At 42.6% G+C, this 9,842-nt stretch overlaps 1 protein-coding gene across 1 annotated transcript; it reads right to left on the reverse strand.

Moving 5' to 3' along the window:
• Positions 1–639: 639 nt before the first annotated feature.
• atp1b4 (ATPase Na+/K+ transporting subunit beta 4) lies at positions 640–9,370 on the reverse strand. The gene is made up of 9 exons (XM_052075798.1): positions 9,203–9,370; positions 9,036–9,104; positions 8,389–8,605; positions 5,339–5,467; positions 3,594–3,698; positions 3,139–3,338; positions 2,040–2,096; positions 1,794–1,886; positions 640–1,718 (listed from the first exon to the last, which is right to left on the reverse strand). The coding sequence occupies exons 2-9, from the start codon at positions 9,090–9,092 to the stop codon at positions 1,557–1,559; spliced, it is 1,020 nt and encodes a 339-aa protein (XP_051931758.1). The 5' UTR covers positions 9,093–9,104; positions 9,203–9,370; the 3' UTR covers positions 640–1,556.
• Between the last annotated feature and the right edge of the window lie 472 nt (positions 9,371–9,842).

Consider the following 9,842-nt stretch of genomic DNA (forward strand, 5'->3'; position numbering starts at 1 on the left):
TTCAGATCAAACGTGACAAATACAGACCAAGGCGTACAGTATTTTACCAAATACTGTATTGGGCTTGACTAACAAGCATATGCAAATTCCCCATCTCATGTGACCCAATGTTTATCTGGTCATGCCTTCACACGATAGAAAATGCATTCATTCATTCATCTTCCGAAGCACTTCATCCTCACTAGGGTCGCGGGGGTGCTGGAGACTATCCCAGCTGTCTCGGGCAGGAGGCGGGGGACACCCCGAATCGGTAGCCAGCCAATCGCAGGGCACACAGAGACGAACAACCATCCACGCCCACACTCACACCTAGGGACAATTTAGAGTGATCAATCAGCCTGCCACACATGTTTTTGGAATGTGGGAGGAAACCGGAGTACCCGGAGAAAACCCACGCAGGCCCGGGGAGAACATGCAAACTCCACACAGGGAGGCCAGAGCTGGAGTTCAACCCGGAACCTTTGCACTGTGAAGTCGACGTGCTAACCACTGGACTACCGGGCTGCCACGATAGAAAATATTTCAGGTAAATTTTCTTCTCGGTGTTGCCGCCCCAAGCAACACCACCCTTGCACATGCCAGAAACCACCAATGCCTCCTCTATTCCATTCATTTTACAGACAAAACTGACAGAACAACTTGTCATACATCGCGTTTATTACAACTACCACAGGAATAAATACAATATTGACACATGGTTTAGTTGCACAATTGAAGCTGGGTTATTCTCCTCCCGAAATGTCTAAGGCTAATTTACACTGACAGTCCACTTGATGGGAGTAGTTTCAAACACAAATTTTATATATGCCTTATTCACAAAAAGTAAAGAATTTTGGGCTTTCAAGTGAAATTCCAAGATGAACCAAAAATGCGCGATGAGCCTTACAAGGAGACTTCATCTGACACGTGCACATGTAACCGTTGGATGTTTCAATGCACAACTTGTGCGATGGCTGTTTGAAAGTGGTCTATAAATACTGTTGACTTGACTTGACTTCTAACAAGGATCAGAATGGCAAAATTCACAAGAGGCATTCAAAGGTTTTGAGGTCACCTGTAAAGGTTATAGAATTATCCTGAAATTTCATTTGAAAGCCGACTATCCTGAACCTTTTGTGGGCAGTGTACTGTACGTATATATAAATCAAGGCAAGTGGTGTGTGACATCGATCAGCCTTTTATTGTGTGAGTACAGTGCAAGACTTTTCCTCATTGCACAATATTCGTTCAAATATACATGTTCGAAAAAAATACAAGCACAAATAATTAGTACAGTCTCACCAAAACATTTTACTTCCCCCCCACCCCCCGAAAAAAAATCTGCATATTCTATATGCTCATACCCAGTGGATAACAATGTGTCTAAGAGCATTACTGGTTTTTAATTCTTAATTGGATTTGCATAGCCAAGGAAAAATCAAATCTGGGCAAAGTTTAGTTGGATTAATCTGACTAATTATCTCGTGAGGAAATGACTGTCATTGTGCTTGGGGTGTGTGTGGAGGTGTCACAGAGAGGGAAAATGATTATTCAGCATAAAAAGCTTCCTGTAGCTCCTACGCTCCGACTTCCAAGAAGAAAGTGACGCTCCCAAGGTAGCGGTCGGTGGGCGAGTCGTTGATGATACCCTTTCCGTTCAGCTTGCACTGCACTTGGATATGAGTATCGTACTGCACTCCCGAGAAGCGCACGGCCACCACCGGAGACGAGTAGTTCACCTGACGGCCCAGATGTCAAGACATTGATTGTGTGACAAACTTTTGGTTTTGGATTGGTTGGTAATATGCTCTTACGTGTCGGAGTTTCCCGTAGTAAGGATAGTACTTCAGGTCAAAAATACTTTTGGGGAAAAATTGGATTTCTCCCAAGGCATCTGATGGTCCTCTCTAAAGGAGACATTTGTTGAAAGAGACATTTTAATTTTCATTATTTCTTATCGTTAAATGTAATTCAACCTTTATAAGGTAGAGAGGTTCCACATAATTGCATTACTCTCTCAAGATACAACACGCCTATTAAAAGGGGATGCTGATAGATACCTTGACTCCACAAGTAACATTGACCGGTTTCCCTTGGCCAGGCAGGTATCCAAGAATCTAGAGGAGAAAATGTTTAATTTGTGTACATCTCACTGTCGTCACCATAACACTGGGGTGTCAAACTCATTTTTGTTGCGGGACACATTGTAGTTACGATTTCCCTTGGAGGGACGTTATCAATTTTGGGAAACCATATAAATCTTTCATCACCTCCACATATTACATACACAGCGCACACAAGAAATTGAGGGATAGACACTAGTTTTAAAATCAGAAATCAAGAATAATGACTGACTTATTGTGGATTACATATGACAATTTGAAGTTTTGGTTTAGTAAGCATCATGGAACTTGACATACTTGATTTGCTTCTGTGGGCCACATAAAATGATGTGGCGGGTCAGATCTGGCCCCCGGGCCTTGACTTTGGCACTTGTACCATAACAGAACTCCTCTCCTTCCTTTTTCATCTCAACAGTCTTTTTTTATAGCAACACTGCCACCTAGCGTACACTTCATCCGTTCATTCATTTTCTGTACTGTAGCTTGTTCTCATTCGAGCAGCAGCTCTGGTTTTGGGGATTTGGGAGAAAGCTGAAGAAAACCCATTTTGGCAAGAACATGCAAACTTCACGCACCTCTCAATTATGAGGCAGAAGTGCTAACCCCTCATTATCTGTTGCTATTAAAATCACAATCGATGCTACGAACGGAGGGTTATCTATTCGCTGCATGGTTGAAGCAATATCGAAAATAAGTAATGAAATAAGTAATTGAACCCCCCCCCCCCTGAATATTTGTAATTGCCTTTAGCTGCATGAACTCCTTAACTCTCTTCAACATGCAGTAATTCCATGGCACCAAGATGCCAGCAAAGCACTAGTCTTGTCTAAATGAAGTTCCTCAATTCACTTCAGCATAAATTCCTTGGCTCCAGGTTATCACAAGATGGCAACCTAGTAATTCTTTCATTGCCATCCTCAGATGGCTTTTTTCCTCTACCTTAAACGGCCACAAGGTGACACGACATAACATAATACCTTCGTATCACTGCCCACCCCCAAAAAAAGACAGAAATTCTGATTCTTTCCTGTCTTACCCTGTTCATTCGCAGGAGGATACACGGCCTCCCCTGCGAGTAGCCGTAGTGGGGGTCCTGCAGGCCCGAGCACTCCCCCAGCCAGGACCTCTTGAACTGGCACGCTTTCCTCTCGGCATCCTCCTCCAAGTCCTCCTGCATGAAGTACCTGTCCTGTGTGCAGCGGATGTTCTTCCTCTCCTGTGCGCCATCATTGTAGGCTAAGGGGGGGGGAAATAGGGGGATCGGGGATTGAATAAATCGTTGCAATAGCTCTTCCTTGCCAAGGCCTCTGATTAAGGCAGCGTGAATGAATACAAGAAAGGGTCGGGGGGGGGGGGCACACATACACACAAAGAGGTTTCCCTTCCCAGCATGCAATGCCGGAGCAAAAGAGACTACGGGACAAAGGTACTGATGAGGATCCGTGAACTGGGTTTAACCCATGCGAACCTCCCGAGTGAGACAAAACTCACGTCGTAAGTGTTCATCCATGGAGCGGGCGTAGCGCTTCCACGATTTGCGGTCAGAGGCGTTGAAAGAGATGTCGTGACCTTCCAGGTGTGGCGCCATGGTCATACCTGCCAGTGGAGACCCACAGACAGTCAACTGTGACAAGACACGAGGGGTGACCGACAGAGAGAAGGAGAAGGAGAGCCGGTGGGGGTTGAAGATTTGAAAGATGGAGCGTGAAATCTGAAGTCCAATAAGTTTGCAAACTTTTTCCACCAGGGATCGTCTCAAAAAATACTTGCTTCTCCAAAAACCACCATAATGACCAATATTAAAGTACTAGAACACATTCGGTCTAATTATACCTTGAAAAAAATGAAATGTTTTACTGCTAGAAAGTATATGTGTTATTGTAAATCATTGTAATAGTATGCAACGTTTGAACACGCACTGCACTTTCTAAAGGGGAAAACCAACAGAATGAAATAGTTTCACTCAATATTGCATATTAAAGTTAAATAACAGTTGTACATTCAATAAAAAATTGGAAAGCGTACTGTTACAATTGAGTGCAACTATACAGTACTCTGAAGTTAAATGAAACTGAACTGTATTTGAAAAAATATTCAACCAGAAACGTAAAAACTCTCCTGTATTGGATTATATTTTTTTCCCCGCCAAAAAGTCTGTATGCATCTTGCTGCAAGCTTTATATTAACCTTTGATTGTATTTGATGTTTCAAATGTCAATTTTATCGTGATTTGATTGAATGCTTCTTTTGCAGACCACAAGAGAGACTTCACATGCCACAAAATATATGCCTTTTGCGCACTGGTCCCCACCCTTTACTTCATTTATCCATCTATTATTTCATATTTTCACCAACAGGCATAGACACAAATCAAAAGAAATGACGACATAACACAACAAGATGACCCCCCAATTTGTATTTATTCCTTTTGTTGGGGATGTTGAAAATGGAAGGAATTTGTTGCTTTTCTGTCAGTCTCCCGATAGTCTGTTAAAAATAGTTTCCAGTTGTTTTGATAACGTGGTTTCGGCAAAATACCCTGAGGATCAAGAATTCAAGTGCAATTTATATGATATTAGTGGCTGTAGCGGTGGGGGACAATTATTCAGATAGTGTAGGCCAGACTCTAAGGAATTTGAAAGTGTGAAAGTGGCTTTAGAGATTTGCTTAACTTAGCTGAACATGTCATGGATGAAGAAACTCAGTGAGGGTCGTTCTTATGTAAATTTGCCCCACAGTTATGTAACGGTCGGTAGGAAGTGCAGAACATCTGACAAGCACACTTTCAGATGAAAACAAAGATTTACTTGGCGTTTCAAGCACATTTGATGGTTTGAAAAGAAATTGAACAGTCCCTTTTTCATAATATGTCCTCTTCAAGCTGACCCTCAAACAATGATATCGTAGCGTTTCTCTTTTTCCGGGTTATCATATTATGATCACATTTTACAGGAGTTAACTTCTGTCAACATTTCTGTGACAATTTATAATATTAAAAAAACTTTTGTTTTTGCTTTAACATTAACGTCGGGCATCTTATTGTTTTTATATCTCAATATTAACGGCGATTCACTTATTTGGATGCTCAAAAAAGATTAAACTAAACACAACTTATATGAGCATGCAACTGATCTATTTGGTTGCCATGGTGTACCAATGAATTGGGCCAAAAACAAGTCGACTCAAAGTCCTTAAGGTATTCCGATGCAGCGTGAAGGGTGTGGTGTTCCGTTTACCTGGTGGCATTACTCTGTCGTTATAGGTGGGATGGTAGGGACTAATGGACCACATGAGGCAAAATATACAGCCGCCGAACATGGCCGCCAAGAAGGTGTAAAGTGCAGCGTAGAAGAGGAGGATGAGGCCTAAAAATTGAGAGAAAAGCGCAATTAGAAGACAGAATGCGAACTCACAAGACTTCACTTGTACAGTACTTAATAATGGACTGTACTGGAATGTGACCTATACAAAAAACGTTTTGGCATACACACGTTGCATTTGGAATTAAATCATCCGTAATGACCCATTGTGCATTAACTGCAATTATTATACTTGATCAATAATCTTTTTTATTGAATAAAAAGACTGTAGATCACATTCAAGGAAAGCGACTGTCATGTCACTTTGTGTTTCCTTAACACCGATGTATTTCCCCTTCAAAATGGCCTGATCTGACAACAAAACTTTAAAAAAAATTTTTTGCACGTCATAGCTGAAATCTAAATTTAGCATAGATCAGCGGCTAATTGTTGCTAGGCAAAATTCATAGAACTCAATGCAAAGTGAAAAAAATCATTCCCCCCCCCATACGCGTACTCCAAAAACAACACTTTAAAGGTTTATTATGAGACATGTTTGTGCGACATAGATATTATGCCGCCCAATCGCTGATCTGTATTCAATATAAAATGCAGACTGAACTGTTAGCAAGATAGAACCTTGCAGATTTAATTCAGCGGCTAATAAAGGGGTTCTCGACGAAAAACTGCATGACTAATTTAGCAACTTGCCTTTGTGAATAATTTTGCATTGCTACTGTTGTAATTTCTAGATTTTTCAATCATTTTGGCTCATGGAATTGTTAATATTACTTATATCCTCCTATTTCAGTTCAAGTTTTAAAAAACTGAACAAATCTCCAAGTTACATGTCTGGCTTGTTAGTTTTTCTGAGTCTTCTTGAATAACTGACATTTTGCTGTGCATGCACTTTTCACAGTTCGGACAATGTAGTTGCAGCCATGCCTCGTGTTACCCGAGTCCACAAAGGCCTTTCTGTTAGAGCCCAGTGAGAATTCTTCCAGCTGTCTTTTCACTAAGGAACACAGTGAACCTCCGGTTGACATCGTAGTGAAGGTCCTTTGCAGCCATGGAGGCCCCGGCCGGCCAGCTCCAAGGAGCACCAATCACCCCACTCTGGTATTGTGTGGACGCGCTTGCTCACTTGCTCATTCTTGCCCGGGATACGTGGGCCCCTATTTCTCCTTAAGGTTGCACTCATTGACAAGGTGGCTGCGATAAGCTGTGCATGTGCTGCAGCATTGAGCATGTTTCTTTTTTTAAATGTTATTTATTTCACCTAGAATTACAGCTACAATTTCTTGTGTACCAAACTTTTGGAGTGGGGCGGGGGGAGGGGAGGCTGGATGTGTACGTGCTAGCTTGCACCGAGGGGGTTTGGCATCTGTGATGAGTTCATTGTAGGGGGTGTCGCATCAGCTTTGGGAACGAGGATGTGGAGAGCATGTTAAGATGCGGATGGAATGTGATTTCTGGCTAACACGAGTCTCGGAGCGGCGCGCTCCCACTGGGATCACGTCCCCGGGCGGGCTGTTTTTCTCTGGAATTGTCTGTGCACCTATGTAAACAGCAGTGACACACACATAGACACACACTAGACTGAAAGAACTGTTCAAGTTTTCCCAAAAGCATCGAAGTGAAGCGTGGGCAACCTAGGGCCCGTGGGCCATATGCGGTTTGCGAGGGCATTTGATCCAATTCGAAAAACTAAGAAAATTTGACACAGGAAGGCTGAACTGCTTCACCTCAGAACTCTGAACCAGGGGAGCGAACCAATCTTGAACTGCGCTGCTGCATTTACCTCACAAATCCTCATGTTACACAGCCTACGGCTCGGTGCACATGGACAATCGGGCTTTTTTTGTCCTAATTTTTGCCCCTTCCCAACCAAGGACATCAAACACAATCTAATAACTGTCTTGTGGGATGATCCTGTAAATTAGCCTTTGATTTGAGGTGTGTTAAGTATGGATTTGTCTTAATAATGTGGTCCGACATGGGACAGGGCTGGCAATCTCAAATATCAAATGCATTTAATATTTGCAAGCAAAAATCTTCATGTTTGTGTAGAAAGCTGACCATTTGCGAGTCATTTGATTCCGAGGACTATGACACGAGCGAATGTAGCCAATCAAAGAAGTGCCCCGACTGACAAAGAAGGAGGCGTTGGTAAAAGAAACATGTCCCATAATTTATGTTATTTATTTATTTGGATGAAAGCGGGTTCCCCACATGACAGGAAGTACTTTCCAAGGCAAGTTTTTTTTCTTGCTGACAAAACCATCTTACAACGCTGCCGCCTCCCGTTGTCTTCAGAACTATCGCCGCATTCCCGGAAGTGTCTGCTCATCTTCGTTTTTGTGAAATCACATGTGGTCATATATGATCACTCTGCCTTTAAGGACAGCATTCTAGAATGGTGGTGAAACGGAATCACTGTGTGTGGTATTCTATGTTGAGATTATCTGAGCAGACACACACAATATGACCAAAACTGTTAAATGTCTGATTTTCCATTTTTATGTGTGAGGTCTGTCAAAGATTTTAAAAAATAATTTAAAATGGAAACATCCTTATGAGTGTACCAGGCTTACATTACATATATTTATTTACTTTTTAAACATGTTTTTATACACTATATTTACTGTATAGTGCTATTTACCTTTATTAAAAACATTGAACAAAAAATGGTGCTGTTTTTTGGGGGGGCTGGAACGGATTAATGGCAATTACAATTTATTTCAATCAGGAAAACTGATTTGCTCTACAAACAAAAACGAGTGACACTTGGAAGTCAAGTTACCACTGTGTAATACTAAAAATGTTAGACTGGCACTAGGGTTGTTCCTAAATTCATTAAGGCCTTGAATTAAAAAACATTCAAACATTACATTTTCCCTTCATCACAGCAGTTTTATCCATAAGGCCAACCAAAATGTTACGATCCCAAGACCTAGAAAACCTCTGCCCGCCTCGCGTCAACTCACTCCAGCTCTTCCCCGAGCGGCCCATGAACTCCTTGGTCTCTGCATTCCACAGGTAGGTCTTCAAGTCGCTGATCTTCTGGTGCAGCGTCCGTCTGGGCAAGGGCCGGCGCTTCCACCTCTCGAAGTTGAGGTCCTCCTGCTCCAGAGGCTGGTGCTCAGCCAGCTCCTCCTGCTCCTCCTCCAGCTCCTGGCCATGCTTGAGGATCACCTTGGGCGGCTGTCGGAGAGAAGGGGAGAAAAGGCGCTCAACGCACATGTCCACCTCTGCCTGATCGAAAGTGTTTTTTTTTTTCTTTTCGTGGTAAAATGACAGACATTTAAGACGACCCTTCACTTGGCTGCATATTCATGATGTGGTCCTGTCTCCTGTCTCCGTGTTTAGGTGGATCATAAGATCCCGCTGGTGACCTTCGCGGCCCCACATTGAGAGAGACGACCTCCCTTGGAGCGGACCCTCCTGCTTGCATGTGGCAGCTCATGTCCAGATGTTTGGACTCGCAGACCCCAGGGGGACACGCGAGTACAGTAAGTATCCCCCAAAAGAGTCCCCACACTTTCCAAAAAAAAACTAAATATGAGTCGAACACCTCACACACTGTTTCAATCCTAAAATGATGATTTTCATTTTCTTTCATTTGAGCACTTACTGGACTTTTCGGGAGCGGGATCTCATCAGCTCCTCCTTCTGTGGAACTGGGCTCCATCTCAGCAAGAACCTACACATCATTAAACATGTGCTTGAAAATATGAAAATAATATGTAAACGAATCAAAGACCAGACCAATTGAAAAGGTATAGAAAATAAATCACTCACCTGACGTTCTTCCGGTAGAAAAGTGTATTTAAAAAAGTTTGAAATGTTAAAAAAATGCTTTTTGTCAAAAGTTTTTGGGGGGTTTCATTAGAAAGTTTGAGGCCGAGGTGTGGAGAGCCTCCTTCATCGAAACGCCCAACTTAGTGAATGAAGTCAGGAAATGAGAATCATTGGGAGAGGGTGGGGGGCGAATACTAAAGTGCTTTTTTCCCCGTAGGGTTCAAGGAACGTTTTGGCAACGGCCCGCAACCCGGCGCTGCATTCTCCACACGCACACCGTTTACGCATTGTCTCTAAACCGAGCAAAAGCATAGCCTGAATACAACATTTAAAGCTGCTTACAACAGTAAGGATACAATCATTTCCCTGCCTCAGTCATGTACCTGTGCAAAAAAGACCAAAAAACAAACAAACAACAACAAAAACAAAAGCAACGTCGTGATTCATCTGTTTTTGCTCTATTTTATTCTGGTTCCTAACAATAAAAGCAGCATAATTCATGACACGGTGACATGCGTTGGCACATGCGTGGTGCATCTTACAGAGCCTCTTTGCAACGTTCAACATAACCTCCTCAAGTTCAAGGAGTCCCCCCACCCTCCTACCGCCACAAAACGCATCTGCACAACAGTCACGTACG

This window comes from Hippocampus zosterae, chromosome 1 (assembly GCF_025434085.1).
Source record: "Hippocampus zosterae strain Florida chromosome 1, ASM2543408v3, whole genome shotgun sequence".
Lineage (NCBI taxonomy): Eukaryota > Metazoa > Chordata > Actinopteri > Syngnathiformes > Syngnathidae > Hippocampus > Hippocampus zosterae.